Below are 18,347 nucleotides of genomic sequence, written 5' to 3' on the forward strand. Positions count from 1 at the left end.
AACTCATAAATTGTTTGAAACAATACACAAAAGCTCTTATTTAGAAAAAAAAAAACAATTCTTAGAAAATGGCATAGCGTGGAGAATTAAACTCGTTTATGATGATGATGTAAGGAAAAATCTGCTCATGGTTAAAATACATAAAATCATCGAGATGAGCAAAAAGATCCTTTTTTTTTATTTTCCTCGAAACCCAGACATGTTCTTCATTCCTGTAGGGGGCGCTGCTTCTTCTCTAGAAATTCTATTTCCAGATCGGGTTTCCATCCATCCACTGGTCTGGACCTGCTGGTCCATGGAGCGTCGTGCTGGTGAGGGATTATGGTGTAAAATCTGGACAAGTCGCCAGACCGTCACAGAGACACACACACACCCACACACACCCCCCCACACACACACACACCCCACACACACATGATGGTGATTTATCGTATTCAATTAACCTAGCATATTGTGGACTATGGGAGGCAGGCACGTGCAGAGCGGGGGGGGAGCCAGGGGGGCTTGAGCCCCTGCCCTTTTTATCCTTGATTTTATCCTTGTGCCCTTTTTGAGTTTTTTTTTTTTTTTCAAAAAATTTTTAAAATTATTTTTATTTTTAATCTGTATGTCAGAAGGCCTGTTTGTGCCCCTCAGCAATAATATTTAGCTAAATATAATAATTTAGTAAAAATAAACTAGTCTGGCTGCCCTCAGTCTAATAATGACTCTCAGAGCCTCCATGTTGTTCAGAACCGGGTCCATGGTGAGGAGGAGCTGGATCTGTGTCCTCTAACTATCAAATTATGGGCAAGAATATTTTTTCATACACTGGTTTGTGAATAAAAACGTAGGTCTGATGTTAGAAAAACTGTTTCTATTTATATTTTCATAATCGTCCTTGCAATAGCGGGACAAAACCCGCCTCGCCCCTAAACTCAGAAATGCTTCAGAGAAAACTTCTGACTTTAACTTCATCATTCTGCTAAAGGCCCGGTTCGCTACAGGCAGCTTGAGTCGGTCCCACCGACTGATAGAAAGAATGTCTGTCTTTATATCAGACATTCTGGTATAAGACACGGTACCGACTGTCACCACGAGTCGCAACGCAGATCAAAGCCTCGGTACCACCTGGTACCAACTGCTCTCTGTTCGCTCTGCTTCTCCTTAACGTTTCTACCAGGCGGTTTAAAGCCGCTGCTGACGGGACCTTCTGTTTACAGCAATAACTGCTGTAAACAGAAGTTACTGCAGAACCTCAAGTGTTAAAGGAAGATTCGGCCCATTTAGAGTCACAAAATAAACATCAGAGAAAATATTGTAGCAATAATTAGAACCGCAGCAAAAAGCCAAACATGCCACAGTTAAATTAATCAAAATGTCTCCAAAGCATCGGGGGACTGACATGGGGCCACCGGGGGATTCCAGGTGGATTCCAGGTAGATTCCAGGTAGATTCCAGGTAGATTCAAGAGATGCACATCGCAGCAGCTGTTCCTCCAGGGCCGGCCCAAGGTAATATGGGGCCTCAGACAGAACCCCCCTCCCTCTGGAACCCGTCCTACTAATAACCTCAGCATCACTAACATGTTTAAATATAGATAAGGTGAATCTGTGAGAGGGAGACCAGGTTTATTGGCCCAGTTTAAAATCAATCACTGATTATTGGTTATTTGCTGTGATGTATTTGTGAACAAACCCAATTCAAACACAAAGATTACACTATATTGTAGCCATGGTAACACAACAATCAAACTATCAAGATGATTCTTAAACTTTTACAAAGTAAACGTCCTAATTAAATCCTAAATGTAGTTTTTTTTTTCTCAGCTGAATGCATTAAATACAATGTAATAACATTGTAATTCTCTATAAATGATGTTACAGGTTTAGATCTACGATCTGTGTTACAATTAAACAATTTCTAGGGGCCCCTGAGTGTCTGGAGGCCCCTGAATGGCCCCTACCAGCAGCTACTGAGTTTTCTTTGCCTTGATATTCCAGTCTTATAATTCTAGATCTAGAAGTTTAACATCAAACTATTATATATACTTTGAATATTTTGGTCTATAAATCAGTCTGCAGCCAGGTTGTTCTAGAGGTTAAATAAATATTATTAGGGCTTAATTAGTAAAATGGCAGCAATTTTGCTTATTTCATAACTTTATAACCTTTGACCTTCTCTCCTCTGGTCTGTTTAACAGCTACAGTCTCAGATCAGCTCAGCCCTCCAGGACTGAAACAGAAACTTTATACCTGTTGGGGAAAATATAGACTAGATTTGCTTTGCATTTCCCCGCATGATGGCAATGATACAGCAGGATCCAATTAGATTCTTGATTAATATGGGTTGTTGCTGTGTTGTTGTACGGAGTTTTTGGTCAATGTGCCCCTTTTTTAAATTTGAGCCCCTGCCCCTCCATAGGTCTCTGCACGGCCCTGATGGGAGGAAGCCAGAGGAAACTACTAGGTCTATGCAGAAAAACACCAGGTTGCTGTTCAACCCCAGCTCTTTATTATTCTTAATTGTGAAAGCAGCAAAACTAAGGTATCAACAGAAAAAAGACCAAAAAAAAAACCTCATTATTTTTTATTAACAGTGGAAGAATCACAACCACAATGAAAGTTGTTTTTATTCCACCTTTTACTTTGATGCTCCTCTGCGGATCTGTGCTTCTGTTCCCTGAAATGAAAAATTATGAGCTGTATTTTATCTCTTGAGCTGCCTAAAACTCTCATTTAACTTAGCCGATGAGATACGTCAACAAAATTATTCTCAGACCTGCCAAATAAACGTCACATATTAAATATGAGATCACTTGGGGGCAGCATTTCATACCTACCTGCTGAAGCAAATAGCATATGAGGACTAACACATGTGCTCTAAATATCATTTCTTTCTTGTTACAAGTGTTACAGCTAAAACATTTTATGTTATACTTTTTTAGGTGAAATTTTTAAAGATGATCAACACGTTTTTATGATTTCTTTTTAAAGTCTGACAGCAACACATGGATCCAGATTGTGGTTATTCCTATTTTCTGTGTTCATGTTTCAGTGAATGATTTTGCTTAATTTCATTTATTTAAATCAGAACGCGTTTTGATGTGTGCCTTGGATATTTTTCCTGATCCCAAACAGACATCTTTTCAAGTCAACACAAGTTTATTTGTAGAGCACCATTCGTCCTGCGTTACAGGAAACAAACAAACAGACATATAAAACACATCAACACATTAAAACACAAATAAAGAATTACGTAAAAGCATTAACATATGGTATAAAAACAAAGAAATTGCAATAACTGATTAAATTTACTTTTAAAAAAAGCAAAAGTATGATAGAAGGGATAAAACAGGCTTTGTTAGGTTTTTTGGGGTAACCTGGAGTTAAAAGTAATGTTTGCAGTCCTGATAGTTTCTGCTTTTTCTTTAGAAACCAATTTGGGTTTTTTTGCTTTACGAAACAATCAGTGAAAAAGCTGGAGATGCGTTTCACAGGAAAATATTCAAAAAAAGTCAATCTGCAAAAACTGAACCTCAACTGGGTGGGGATCCACTGTCGTCCACTTCCTTCATTATTTTATCTACTTTGTACAATAGACCAGTGACACAGGAAGCAAACCTGACCTTAAAATGACTTTTCATCTTAAGACTTTTCATCTTATAAGTCTCACTTTAACCAGCAGACTTCTTGTTACTGTAGTAAAATCACTGAATCTGTCTGTTCTGGCACTGAACTCTTTGTGCAGAAGATGTGTTTCTGGTCTGCGTGGAAAGCTGAAAATTTCAACTGGGCCTGAAGACGTCGATTCAGGAGCCGGATCATCCACTGTGATGTAAAATTGGCTTCAAATAGTGGGTAATAATGATGTTCCAGCAGTTTCTGGTTCATGGTAGGCTTGAATCTGGATAACATTTTAACTTATTTTTGCTTTACCTCTTTCATACTGAGGTCCAGTTCAGTCACATTGGGCAGGATGGAATAATGCAGCAACTCGAAGAGGAAGTATTGTGAAGATAGATTAGGGTTATCCAATCAAAAGGAGGAAGAAAAACAGTATGAAGTGAAGCTGTGGAAGGGCAGGGTTCAGAAAAACGTGACAAAGCATGATGGCAGGGTGGGCTGGGTGCAGCTAGGCTGCTGGGTAATTAGAGATGTGGCTCTAAACATCCGAACTTCAACACAAATCAGGACAGTGCAGGAAAACCAATCAGTAAGCTTCTCTAAATTGCACCAAGAAACATGGCGGAATATCCAAACAGGATCATGCTGCAAAACTCTTACAGGTTGTGGAGTGAGACGTTTATCCGGATATAGGTGTGAGTATTTGATGCAGCAAAATAATTCCCAAAACACATTCAGGGCAGTGATGTAAAACACATTTATTGAGTTGTTAGGGAAACCATTTTGGAGCTTTTATTCAATTAGGTGCACAAATATGGGGGGATTTTTCTGCCATAATTCGAGAGCACATATTTTCAGTCTGAAAGCAGGATTTCATGTCTTTCCTCTCAAAACATGTAAAGCTTGTACTACAAACTTCTGCTCTCTTTCAAACATTCACTGTTTCCTTTCTCAAACCTTTCTCATTCCGCTCAAAACTGGTTGGAACAGAAGAGTACCGTCGCCTGGCAACCTCTCAGCCAATAGAATGCAAGTGTTATTATGGGTGCGTTTGTTTCCTTCTAGTGGGTGTGCCTGTGTGGCTACATGTCTGTCTATATCCTATAGGGACAATCTAGATATATAGATTTTAATAGAAAACCCATCAAACTGATAAAAAAATCAACAGCTATTCTTTTGAAAGAATTGCTGTTATAAAAGATATCATAAAAGAAAGATTTTATAAAGATAGAGTTTGTCTACACCTGAATGAAGTTGGCCCCCAGCTTCTTCAAATCAAACATTGGTGTGAATCCAGTCAGTTAAACACTGGACTCACATTGCTTTGGCTCTGAAGATGTTAATGAAAGTTTGTGCTAGGTTGTGCACTGCTTTGAAGTAGTGGAAATAAGTGTTGATGGTGGCTGTTGATCGTGAAATATGGCCAGCACATGTTTTACTCTATTCTTACTTTTTGTTCGTCGAAAGTACAGTTTGTCTAATAGCACCCTCTGGTGATCGGAGAATTACGGAGCCCCTAAGGGGACATGGAGAGGGAAAAAAAGGGAAAGAAATCCCGACTTATTATCTCGAGATCCCGACTTATTATCTCGAGATCCCGAGATCCCGACTTATTATCTCGAGATCCCGACTTATTATCCCGACTTATTATCTCGAGATCCCGACTTATTATCCCGACTTATTATCTCGAGATCCCGACTTATTATCTCGAGATCCCGCGACATTTCTGAAAAATCGCGAGTTACTTTTTTTTGGGGGGAAAGGCATGTTTTTATGCGGTAAACGTGGGGGAGTGTGTCTACATTGATTATGGAGGACGACTTATATCATTTTCTGCGGTCCAGAGATGTCCCAGAGGAGGATATCATGCTCTCTGCATTTAGCGTACATCCATCGGTAACCGTGAAGCTGTCCAGAGGACTGTAGCTGGTTATTAATGAATTCTACCAAAACTGCCAAGTCGGAAAAGGACTTGCGCCGAATGAGTCCCCGCGCTCTGAAAACTCTCTTCAGATGTCTCTCACTAATACTAAATCCATGTCTGCTGTCAAGCACTGATTTAATGTGTTTATACTCAAGCCCAAGCTCGAAATAAAAATCTATATATCTACCCCATGGGTGGGTGTCCTCCATCACTGTGATTAGGTCGTTATGTACTGATGTCGGGATCTCGAGATAATAAGTCGGGATCTCGGGATCTCGAGATAATAAGTCGGGATCTCGAGATAATAAGCCGGGATCTCGAGATAATAAGTCGGGATCTCGAGATAATAAGTCGGGATAATAAGTCGGGATCTCGAGATAATAAGTCGGGATTTCTTTCCTTTTTTTTCCTCTCCATGTCCCCTTAGGGGCTCCGTAGAGAATAAAATACAAGTCAGCGAGTTTGTTTTGGGAGGTGATGTACCAGTTCATTCTAAATAAGACCTACTACTTCAAAGTAAATTTCATCCATTTTAAAATAAAATTATTCATGTTTATAGGTCGGCACCTAAGCATTTTTCACTGAAATCCACAGTTCCGATATGAACAGCTTTTCACGGATTTTTGATGACCTGTTTTGAAAGAATGTCGTGATTCTTTAAAGTGTAACTACCCTCTGAAAGCAAAACCAGAGAGCGAGGGGGATGTGCGGAGGGATGCACGCACTTCCTGCATCAGTGAAGCATCAACTTTCACATAGTTTCCCTTCCAGATGTTAGTTTCACTTGGCAAGAAAAAGAAAGTTACGGTGGAAATTCATGAAGAAGTTGCTGAGAACGTTGTTTTTTTTTTGTTGTTTTTTTTGCTTATAACCGAAGGCAACAAAATCTGATGAGAAGTTTTGCTTTAGATCAAATCACATGAAAGTAAAAAAAAAGTATTGTTGTTTTAGTGCCTGCAAAAATTAGTCAGATTACTGAAAAATTGTCCAACTCAGACTGAAACATGAACAACAGCGACAGAACTCATGATTTATGTTTCTTCCCAATCACAAAGCCTTTTTTTTCTTTTTTTCTTTTTTGACATTGCAGAATTATGTTTGAGCTCAGGGAGGCTTTATGGGAGAAGAAAACAAAAGGACTCACATCTTGCTTTGATTATGGCTCAGACTCTCCTCCTCATTTCTCCAGTACAATATTAACCGAGAAACAGAAACCTAAATAAACTACCCCAAGGATTAGAAAGGACGTCAGAGCAGAAATATGTCTTATTATCGAAGGTTGAAACATGAATTCCCAGTAACACTTAAAAGAGTCAAGCAGCAACGCCCAAGTGTCAACACTTGTTTGGGCCTAGATAAAATATGAAACTGAGATAAACTCATAATCATTTACCGACTTTATTCCTTTGTTAGACGCCGTTTTACAACATGCATGTGAGACAAAGTTCATGTTTTCAAGGTCTCAAGTAAAACACGCCACTACCTATATATAGTCTTACTGCTGCGTGTTAGTTAGAAACCTATAAAAGAAACAAGCCTCAGCTCCATGTGTTTCTCAGGAGGAACGTGGGTGTGCTTCCTCCTTTTTGTGTGTTTTATAAACCCATAAAGAAACACCCAGAGAGTTGCTCACCAACAGTTCTGAAAAGTTTAACAGTAAAATCTTCCCTGCAGTATCTCTGCCAGCTTAAGTGAAAACGCAAGCTGGCATTTGTTTACGTTTTCACCATCTCACATCTGTTCATGGTGGAACCTCTTCTTGATAGCTAAGGTCATTTACTCACTACGCCAAACAAGCAGCAGCAGCAGTTCCATCAGCAGAGGTGCTAACAAAGACTTTTTAATAGTAGCACTGTGAAAGAAAACAGAAATGAAAGTAGTAGAGCTAAAAGTGAATCCTCACTTCCTTTTTCTCAATTATTGGCAAGCACTAGCATTGTAGAAACGTTACAGAACGCCGGAGTGTTTTATAAATACAAGGTGGTTGTCCAGGGTGACATTAGAAAAGGGGCGTAAACCAGCACAATACAGAAAATGTGTTTTCTGTGTTGTTTATGATGTATTTTGGATGTAGAAAATGTAGAAAATCAAATTTCCAATAAAACACAATGGGTGGCAACAGATGGTTTGGTTCTTGCACGTACTTCCGACTTGATTGTTTTAAAAAAAAACACATATACTTTATTTCTTGCAAAAATATAGACAAAATAAAAATCTCTTACAACTTTCAAGTTCAAAACGTGCAAGCAAGAACCAAACCACCTGTTGTCACCCACGGCCTTCATTGGAAATTGATGGCTTTGGAACTTAGATGGCCACAACATAGTAAAAACAAATAATAATAAAAAACATCCCGTCATCACACCGGACATTTCCCAAACAAAAGGACCTCCACCACACACCAAGTGTGTTCTTAATTACTTAAATTAATGGGGGGGTCTAAAAGTTATCAAAGTAATATAAACAATTTCAAATACAAAAATTAATTACAGATTTTGGTTCTAAACTATGTACTAAACTTATGTACGTATATTCTAATTGCCCAAAGAAAAACTAAGTTGACAGAACTCACGATTTACAAAAATTCAACATAAATGGCCACAACAGCGGCCGAATATAAATTCATGCCACACTTTTCAGATTCTGATTTGCAACATAAAATCGTGACAAAATACAATTAAGCTTGTGTGTGTGTAGTGGCAAAACATGAAAAAGCTCAAGAACGGTGAAGAGATTTGTTAGGAAACAAACGTCTGGGTTTCCAGAAACACAAGAAGTGAAATCCTGGGAGCTAAATGGTTAAAATCAAGGTTTGATGCGGCAAATGTACCAGTGTGATTCTTAGATCGTCCGAGAATACCGATGTTTTCCATCCTCTATTTTCTGTTTTTACACATTTTGGATAAATGATCTAAAATGATGCTATAGCTCAACAGTTTTCAGGACAATGTGGGAAACCTTATCAGACTGTAAGTAGATTAAAATAACGGATAAGAAGAAATAATTCAGTGCCTGAGCAACTAAAAGGAAATTTCTAACTCAAAACCTTGGCTAACGCCCAAACTCTGACAATCTGGTTGGACACAGAAAAGCTTATATATATGCTTTGTCATCAAAACCTCATTGCTCAACGGCATCATGAGATAAAACCTTCCGACATACGGGGATATCGGTCGTCACCTGACAGGAGAAACAAGAAGGAGTGACAGCATTCTTAAGACTTGAAGGAACTATTTTATTAAGGAACAAAGAGCAGAAAAATATCAAATATGTTAATGTGACACCTATTCACTCATCATAGAAGATCTTAAACAGAAGGGTGACAAAACAAAGCAAAGTTGGCTTGTTACAGATGCATTCACACAGCTTAACAGCAATGCTTCTCTTTTCATCAAATCAAACTCCAATCAATAACGCTGAACGATGGTGAAACAACAAAATATGAAACGTATGAACCATGTATGTATGGAAAATGTATGGCGGTGGAGCCACCTCCATGTCTGCAGGCTACATCCTGCCGACCTGAGTGGTGACTACGGTGGCGCTTGATGGATTGCGGGCGCGGATCTTCAGCTCTCGATTCATCTGGCACCAAACGCAGGGGTAGCACCACATCACCTTGCAACAGTCATCGCAGCCTGACCCCTGCGGACAGGAAACAGGAAGGGGGAAGTCAGCCGAATTCCCAGAACATTCACTTTGTTGACGATATTCTAATTTATTAAGACGTGCCTCGTTTTATTTTTCCATGTCTATCCGGAATATATTTAAATAACTTTCTATGCTTTTTTTTTTTTTATCAGCCAGCGTGGTTACATGAGCTAATGTAGCCATGATGTTTTTATGTCTTAAAGCGAGTTTAGTTGAAATTTTCTTTTTAATTTGAGATGTTTTTCATTTGCCTATTTGTGGATTTGTGGAGCATATCTGATATTCTAAAGAAAATGAAGCTCGGTAATCTAAAATATCTAGGCAATGCTACTTGGCTGGCTTTTATAATGCAGCCAATCCAGGAGCACCATTCATTTTCCTTGGAGCTGATTGGCTGTAAGGCCAGAAGCAGAAATAAGGAAGGCAGTAGACAGTTTCCATTGCGCGTATCAATGCACATTAACATATTTTTGGTGATCCTGTTCTAAGAAACTATCGCCTGCAGATTTCAAGAGATGAATCATCTTTCACTTGATCTTCCACTCTTTACTAATTGAAGTTAAATGGGCAGCCTGTCGATGAGTGTAAAGATTTTATTTTGAATTCATTGGAGCCTTTTATAACCAAATTCATCAAAGGTCAGAGTTACAGTAATAATATGTATATTTTTTCTCCAGAAATCCTGAAGACATTTCAGAGGATTATAAAAAATGTGGCTTATTTAAAGGAAATCACAAAGTAAAAAGGAGTGGCTTGCTTTGGTTTCATTTATAAACTCTTTTTTTTAAAAAAACAAAAAAGCAGATCTGTTCATCATGATAGTTTCTGTTTTAGGAGTGTTTTTCCACACCTGTCTGCTCTTGTAGCGTTCATGTCGATCAGAGAATATCTGCTTGGGTTGCAGGACATAAAACCACAACCCTCTGCCAGCGTGCCGCCAACGCTCTACAAACACCTGGCACGCAATGGCTTTCATTTATTTCTGCTTTCTGTGCATTCACCCAGAACCTTGTCTAGTCTCACTGACTCTTGATTCTCTATTTTAATCATTTATATCTCAATTTTTGGAGGGAAAAAAAATGTGATTTCAGTTTTTGCTGCCTTAAAGATCTCTTCTGTCACTTAAATGTTTCTGATATTAAAACAAAAGAAATGTCAAATAATATATATTTTTTTATATTCTTTAACTTCCCTGACATTAAAAAGTAATTGCCATCTTGTTCAATCAGAATAAATATAATGCCTAGTTTAAATAGAACCTTTCTGACTACATGAAGTAGGCTAAAAAAAATTAAAAAGGAGTAAAGTTTGACTGGGTTAATTTTTGTGTCAAAGTGTCCAGAGTTAGTTTTTCTGGTTTTGGATTCCTGCGAGTGTAAGATTGTTGGTTCTGTTTAGTAAAACAGTTTATCGTTTTATTCAGATGTGTGTGTGTGTGTGTGTGTGTGTGTGTGTGTGTGTGTGTGTTTGTTCGTTAATAAAGTGTCAGAGTCACAGGAAACCACAGTTTGAAGCTACGTACCGCTCGGCTTTTGCCACATTTGAATGCTACAGCTCTTTAACCTTATTCTGTCTAATGTGAGACAAAGACAACCTGAATAAATTCAAAATACAGTTTTCAATTCGATATTTCATTTATTAAGGGAGTAAAGCCATCCATAGCACAAGCTATCGCCATGGCTACCCTCTGGATGCCAGGCTGCAGACGTAGAGGAGAAGAAGTGACACTTCTCTTCCTAAAGTCGAACTTCTGCTGAATTTGTAACCTAATTCCTAATCTTTGTGTGTTTATAATGATGTGTTTTCAATGCATTTTAATTATTGTGTTAATAGTGATTGTGCTACATGTGTCTTTAAATAATAATAATAGGATTATTCACAGCATTGAGAAAATCACAGACAACCCTGAGGATCCTTGTTATAAAATGCTGCTGAGTGTCTTCAGTCAGAGGCTTATTCAGAGCCGCAGTAATGCAGACTGCTACAGGAGAAGCTTCCTCCCTCCTCACAGCCATGAACAGGGCTTCCCCCAGGGTTTTATCAGCCTGGCGGGTCACCAGGCTTTACTTGCGCTCCCACCAGGCTAAGAAATATTTAATTCAGATTAAACGACATGAACAACTTTCTTTTTGTTTCCCTTTTTTAAGACTTTACAGTTTGTGTTTAGGTATGGCAAATAATGTCTTCCAATAACACATAATCAGCTAGTCATATTTACACATTTCCTGTCAACTTTAAACATTTTTAACTCAAAAACATGGTGGCTTCCCCAGAGCTCCTACCAACGGGTTTAGCAAGTTTTCTGCGGGAAACCGTGCATGAGCATCAACAACTCCTTGAAGACACTTGGACTATATGAGTAACAACATTTAATTTTCCTTTGGCATTAATAAAGTATTTCTGAATTTGAGTAAAGCTTTATTGACCTAAACTGGAACCATTTCTGTCAGACCTGCCAGAACAAGAAATCTCTTCTGCATGACGCAGCCCCAAAAGATCTAAAAACAAAGCAACAAATCGCGCCTTGATGTAAGGAGACTCAGATATACATCAGTGTGGAAAGGATTGCAAAGTCACTTCTGTAGCTTTGAGATCCCACAGAACCACAGTCAGAGCTATTATCCATAAATGGAGAAAACAGCGTTCAACTCTCTCTGGAGTCAAATTTCCTCCACAAAAGATGTAAAAGACTCATTGCCAGTCATTACCATGCCTGATAGACGTTGTACCACGAGTTTAGCTAAAGCCGACACGTGGATGGCTCAATTTGACAAAGAGCCAGAAGCCACACGTTAGAAAACAAAACCTGTGGCACTAAGCACTCAGAGGTTGAAACATCAGAGTTATTTAGTTAAAGCCTCTATTTTATGCTAAAAAGCTTTTATGTTTGAAGCAACAAAGAACTTTTTTCTAAAAAAAGAACCTGTGAACAAATCAGTGAACAAGTATTTATTATCTGAGCATTTCTTCTGATTTTGCTACTTTGTCACGTCTAAATGTTTCAGATTAAAAACAGTTCTAAAATCATTTCATTCACTGACAAAAAAGAATAACATTGAAACGACGTGAGCCTGAGTGAAAAAAATAATAATTCAATCTTGTAGCACAAAGAGAACTGATAAGAGGAAGGAGTTTTGGTTCACTTTGTAAACCAGGGCTTTCAAACTGCTGTGTGGCTGTAAACCACACAGCAAGGACCAGAACCAGCTATGATTGTTTTCACTGTCGTGTGGTCGCTTAGGTTTTGAAAATCAACTTACAATTTGAAAATCTTGCATGAGGATCAAATTAGTGCCCCCTCTACACATAGATTACGAATTTACTGTTATTGACCATGTTTCTGGAAAACGTGTCAGTCGCTTAACTGACTGACGGATGAATAGATCTGCATTTTCTTTAACAGCAAAATGAAAAGTACTCAAATCGGAGAAGCCGATTTGAAGAAAGAAATTCTAATTCAAACACTTGTCATGTCAACAAAACATATTGTCTCCAATAGGATTTTTTTTTTTTTTTTGCTTATCCTGACCTGAAGAACAACTAATTGAAATTCAACTCTTGTACTGATTTCACACGAACCTTGACACCTAGTTGTTCTGGTTCAATAAAGTGTATTTCATTGTAGCATTTCAAATAGAAAATCTCCATTTGAAATGCTACAATGGAAATGCTAGCCTTTGATTGACTCTGGAACGTTACGGTCTCTGGGTTTTCCATGCCTAATAAAGTTAACTATGTTTTCTTGCAAGCCCACGCCGGACTCGGCGTGAATCTTTAACCACTACCGTTTCTATCATCTACTTCTGACAAGTGACTCAAGTTAATCCAAACCCGTTGACCAAGGGAAACTCCAGAATCCTTCAGAGCAGTGGGTCATGACGAACAGATGAGGACAACAGTTAAGGATCTGAGAGTCGCTCCAAAAAAAAAAAGAAGAAAAAAAGACGGATCACAATAACTAAGCATTCCTGAAGTTGTCCGACTTACGGGAATGTTGTGACGCTCTCTGATGTTGGAGCGGAGTATGCAGGACACAATGCCACAGAAGTCCAGACAGGGCATCAGGCAGCACCAGCCGTACTTACTGGCAGTCTCACACTGCATGCAGGGGAAACACCACAACCCACAGCAACCTGTTGGCGAGACGGAAAATAAAGCTGTTGAAGTCTATCAGGCTGCACCAAGCTGCAAAATAGTATTGATTGTAGCACATATTAGCTTCTTTAAAAGATAGTTGTGTTTGTAAGTAAACCTGTCCAGTTTGTTGGACCAGCTGAAGTGGGCAGGTGAGCAAACAGTTGTATAAAACCCCTGAATATTTACACAAGGATGAGAAAGCCACTTTCTGTTCTTAATAAATAAGCACAGGATGCTCATAAAGCTGGAATTTAGATGGACTTCCACATGCCTGGTGAAAATCTGCAGGTAAGTAAGATCATGTTCAGTCTTGTAACACCTGCATTAGTTCTGAGTAATTCAAGCAGAGAAAAAGTGCCAGGTAGACAAGTATGAACACTGGCCGACCACTAGCTGGCCGCTCAAAGTTTAGAATCAGACATTTCCGTTTTACGGTTTAAAGGAACTTTGATTATATTTAGGAAAATCTGTGATATACAACAATGTAATATTGATCGACTTAAAATAAATAAACTTGAATTTAACTTTGCAGTGGTGATTTCTTTTCAATTCATGGCAAACATGGACAACATGTAGTTTATAAATGAGTTTCCCACTTTACCTTCTAGAACATTTTAATACTGCATTAAGCAACAAGCGTCAGTATTACTACTGACTTTCAAAAAACAGATGGCAGCTCCGCCTATAGGTGACCCATTTTTTTACCATTCAATCTACCTAAATTAATTAGTTAAAAAACTATCTGAGAATGTTTATGTTTGTAAAGGAGCTCAAAATAACCGGCTGCAGAAAGTGGAACGTGTCGGATTGTGGGCGGGGCTTGATGTCCGGCCCCACCCTCAAACCATTTTGATTGGATAATTCTTCTACTTCCCTCAAAATGTCTGGAGACGAGACAAAAAGTCAAGTTATTTGCCTGAGAACGAACATAATGTGGCAAATCATGTGAAAAAAAATTATGTACATTTTTTTTATATTCTAAAACTTATATATAAATGGAAAATTAAGAAGTTACATGATATTTGGTTGTATTTTCAACTTAATACATAGCGTATAACAAGGCCTGGATGGACACATTATAAAGTTTTTCTGAACTGTTTGGTCACAACAGCTTCTAATCGGTGAAACCTTTATCCTATTAGAACAGAAAGTTGTAGTGATATAATTTTTACAAACGACTATGACTTTTTATGGGAAATCTTGATCAATTTGAGTCTCACTACAAGCTCATTAAATGTTTGTCTTTATGCAGACACTTTTATCCAAAGTGAATTAGAGATGGGTTAGATGTCAGATTGTGGTTCCTGCTTTCCTCTCTTCCAGGAAACATGCATTTCCTTTTGACATCACAATTGAGATGTTTATCTCTTCTTGTTCTCTCGTAGTTTCTTCTTTACGTCGTGTTCACATGAACACAGGATCAGTCTATCCAGTTAGTTTCGACACATTGTCAGCTAACAGTTTTTTTTCAACAAGGTATTTTGAACTTTGGTTTCTCATGTCAGACTGCACGAGTTTGTATCTTTGCTGTTTTAATTCATGGTGTGAAAATAGAGATAACACAGAGGTCAGTGTGATCACAAACTTTCCACTCAGGACCTTCCACATGATTGTATGAGAACGCACCAGACGTAAACAAAAAAAAAATCATCTTTCATTACTGAGCTGCTCCAGATGCTGTTAGAAAACCTGCACACTATTTAATTCAACATTAAATCAAATACTTCTGGATTAATTTAATTTCCCTTTGGGATTAATAAGGTATTTTTGAATTTGTACAGACAAGTGTATTAGAAAATAATTACGCATGTTTCCATTCTCATCTGCAGTTATTGGCACTGCTGGTTAAAGGGCGCCTGCAGGATAGCACAAAACTATCACTTAACCTGACCCACACGAGCGCAACCACAACAACAGCACACGTCTTGTGCATGGCGCACAAAACCAGCACAAACCTGACCCACATCAATATGCCAAGCGAACCTGATGCACGTGGCCGACTGGAACACACAAGGCCCAACAGTGCAACACACTCACACACACACTTTGATGTTTAACACAAAAAAAAAACTTTTTTTCTTTCTCCACAATTTTGTTAACAGTAAAAGGCGAAAAATAATTTAAAAAGTCCCATAACTTTGATTTTTTTTTTTTTGCCCTCAGCTGAAAATCTAGGTGCATACTGCCACGCAGCTGCAGGCGCTAGTGCCAGCAGTGGTTGTTTTTCAGAAGGATAGGGATTAATTTACATCACACTTTACTTTTTTTTAGGTTGATCAAAGTGTTTCAGAAGCTTTCATTGTTTTTGTTTTTACTTAATTTCACACAAATAACATTAACCTACATAGAGGATATTTAACACAAAGACAAATATCACAATGTTATTAAAAAAAAGGAATAATCACAGACATTGACAGTGTTGGTGTTAAGGTCTTTCAATCTTCAAAGTGTTTCAGAAGCTTCACTGGTCATCTGTGAGTTAATGTTTCTCTGGGGTAAAGATATGAAGTGACACGGAACAACATTTCTCAGCTACTCTCTAAAATGGGTCAAATCAGCAAACATGCAACACAAGTTAAGGCAAAGATTTATGTTGATACTGCGAACATTGAGCAGGAAATGAAAGGAAGAAGAAACAAAAAACTTGAAGCGTGTCTAAAGCAGGTTGCATCATCAGGCGACAACAATACAAACAATGAACTGGATGGAAATGTGGCTCAATCATTCATGATGAATAGGGATCTTAACAAAAATATTAATGTAATTGTTTCAACCACACCTCATAAACCTTGAAAGTATAACCTTTTCTCACAACTAAAGAAGTCTGAGAGAAGGATGAGAGAGGAAACATCTTCAGTAAACAAGAGAATAAGTCCAGTCGCCTTTATTGTATTACGGCTAATTACGCCTCAGACTTTACTTAAGACTTAGCTTTGTCTCCCCATAAATTACAAGAGGGCCTTTTTTTTAAATCAATGATGAATATGTGGAAAAGAACCTCTTACCCACTGTTAGGCAAGGGAGAGGTTCTGGTATTCTGTGGGCTTCTTTCTCACAAAATTAGTTGGAGAGGCTGGTATTAGGAGGTTTTTGAAACATCAAGATATTCAAATAAACACCTGGTTCACTTTGCCAGAACACTGAATTTGATAGTGAGGATAGTGAGTAAAACTGGTGACGGTTGTTGATCTGACTTACAGGTGCCCATCTCGGCGCAGCAGTCGCAGAGGTCGGTGCTCCATCTGCCTGGACCCTGCTGGGTGACCGTCACCACCTGGTGAGTCTGGGGTACGTAAGCCATGCCTGCAGGATACAGAGCAGACACCGACACGTTAAAAGAGGAAATGTGTACTTTACGTTTGTAACATATTGCTCCTTTATGAAAAGCACCTGAGGATGTGTGGATTTGTCGACAAGCTCTGTTGATCTTCTACAGGATGCTATTCAGACAGTTTTAACACATAGGCCACACTTGATTTTAGCTTCACCTTTGTTCAGAATACAGTAAAATGAAATGTGAAATGTTTCTGTTCATTTTTTCTTGAAATTAAAGCATTGTAAGGATTTGGTTTTCTCTGTGTTGATTTGAGTTTTTCTGTGTGTTTATTTCGGGTTTCTGTGTCTTTTGAGTCTCCGTGTTGCCCCGTCTACCCCTTGATTCTTCCCAGGTGTGTCTCGTTACCCTCTGCGTATTTAATGTCGCCTGTGTTTCTGTGTCTTTGTTGGGTCCGTGTTGTACTGGTCTGTCTACTTTGTCGGTTGTCTTCAATTCGAGTCCGGTTACCACCAGTGTGAGTCGCTGCCTCTGCTCACCTGTGCTGTCTGGATTATTGAGGCTTTCGTCATTAAATCATCATTGCCTTCACTTCAACCTGGGTTTATCGCTTTTCTCCTCGCCATCTACACCCCACTTCATGACAAGCATTTTAGAGCCGAGTGAAGAACAAATCTTTAGAATCAACCGAAGGTGTACTTTCTTTTTACCACGACTCTATGTCTACGTTCTTTATGTATCTTTGGGGAATATAATAAGTCCAAACTGAAGATACTTTGGTACACTTAGATTAGGTGTGGTTTGCCGTGAAAGACTGTATGAAGAAATACAATATTTTGTTGTATGATAAAGTTATCACTTAATATTAATTACCTAAACCTATGAGGATTTTAAACATACTAGGCGCAGTTTTAAGTGGTTTTCATACTTCTGGTAGACTTGGGTTTAATCCGACATGTTAGTTTTACAAACGTGTTTTCTCTTAGTGAAGCTAATAATGTTTTGGAGCGGCCTCGCTAGTAAGCCAGCTTCAAACTACAGGAAAATCTGTTGAGGGAGCTAAAGATTCGGGAGATGGAATAGAGGTTTTCCAAACTTTAAGACTTGGATCAGGTGCATTCATCCTCAACGCGTGCTCTCCACGCACTTCTGCAATTTAAAGCTGGTACACTTCTCTAAAGTTAAACTTTCGTCTGTTTACCTAAATGTGCGCCCCACATGTGACGGGTGTAGGACTGCACCTGCTACGTTAAGCCACATGTTTTGGTCTTTTCCTCCTCAGGCCATTTTCTGGAAATCAGCGTTTCGTACTACATCTGAAGTTTTGCAGTGTGAGATTCAACCAAACGCCTTCTCCGCCATCTTTAAAGTTGAACTGGACTTACCATGTTTCAACCCAAGCTCCCAGTCTCATCATTGATTGCCAGGAGAGCTATCATGTTAAATGTTCATTAGAACTTAAAGGTTGTTGATCTTTGAGAATGTGCTCTTTCATAATTATGCCTTTACTTGAAAACAGTCTCAAAACAACAATCTTACGGTTTATCGCAATAACTTCTGAGACATTTAATTGTCCGGTAAAATTAGTTATTTTGACAGGCCTACTTTGTGGCAAACTGTGAATATTTTCAGGAATAGAAACCAGTGGCCAGCTGCATAGAGAGAAAGTTAAAAGAACTAAGTCCATATTGCTGATAAAAGGATGTGGGTCACAGACAAACACGCACACAAAATATGTGTGTAAAACAAACACACT

General features: G+C 38.6%; 1 protein-coding gene across 2 annotated transcripts in view; it reads right to left on the reverse strand.

Moving 5' to 3' along the window:
- The window catches only part of LOC116732731 (cornifelin homolog B-like), a 31,563-nt gene that overhangs the window by 5,711 nt on the left and 7,505 nt on the right, over nt 1–18,347 (reverse strand). The window contains exons 2-6 of one of the 2 annotated variants that reach the window (XR_004341870.1): nt 16,516–16,620; nt 13,168–13,313; nt 8,986–9,174; nt 8,812–8,820; nt 110–121 (exon numbers count right to left, since the gene is read on the reverse strand). Coding sequence is in view for 1 of the 2 variants with exons in the window: in XM_032583085.1 (XP_032438976.1) it covers nt 9,037–9,174; nt 13,168–13,313; nt 16,516–16,618 (387 nt within the window). In the remaining variant the exon portion in view is untranslated. Of the gene's footprint in view, nt 1–109; nt 122–8,743; nt 9,175–13,167; nt 13,314–16,515; nt 16,621–18,347 lie in introns of those variants that run through there. The other variant, XM_032583085.1, reaches the window with a different exon arrangement.

This window comes from Xiphophorus hellerii, chromosome 14 (genome assembly GCF_003331165.1).
Source record: "Xiphophorus hellerii strain 12219 chromosome 14, Xiphophorus_hellerii-4.1, whole genome shotgun sequence".
NCBI lineage: Eukaryota > Metazoa > Chordata > Actinopteri > Cyprinodontiformes > Poeciliidae > Xiphophorus > Xiphophorus hellerii.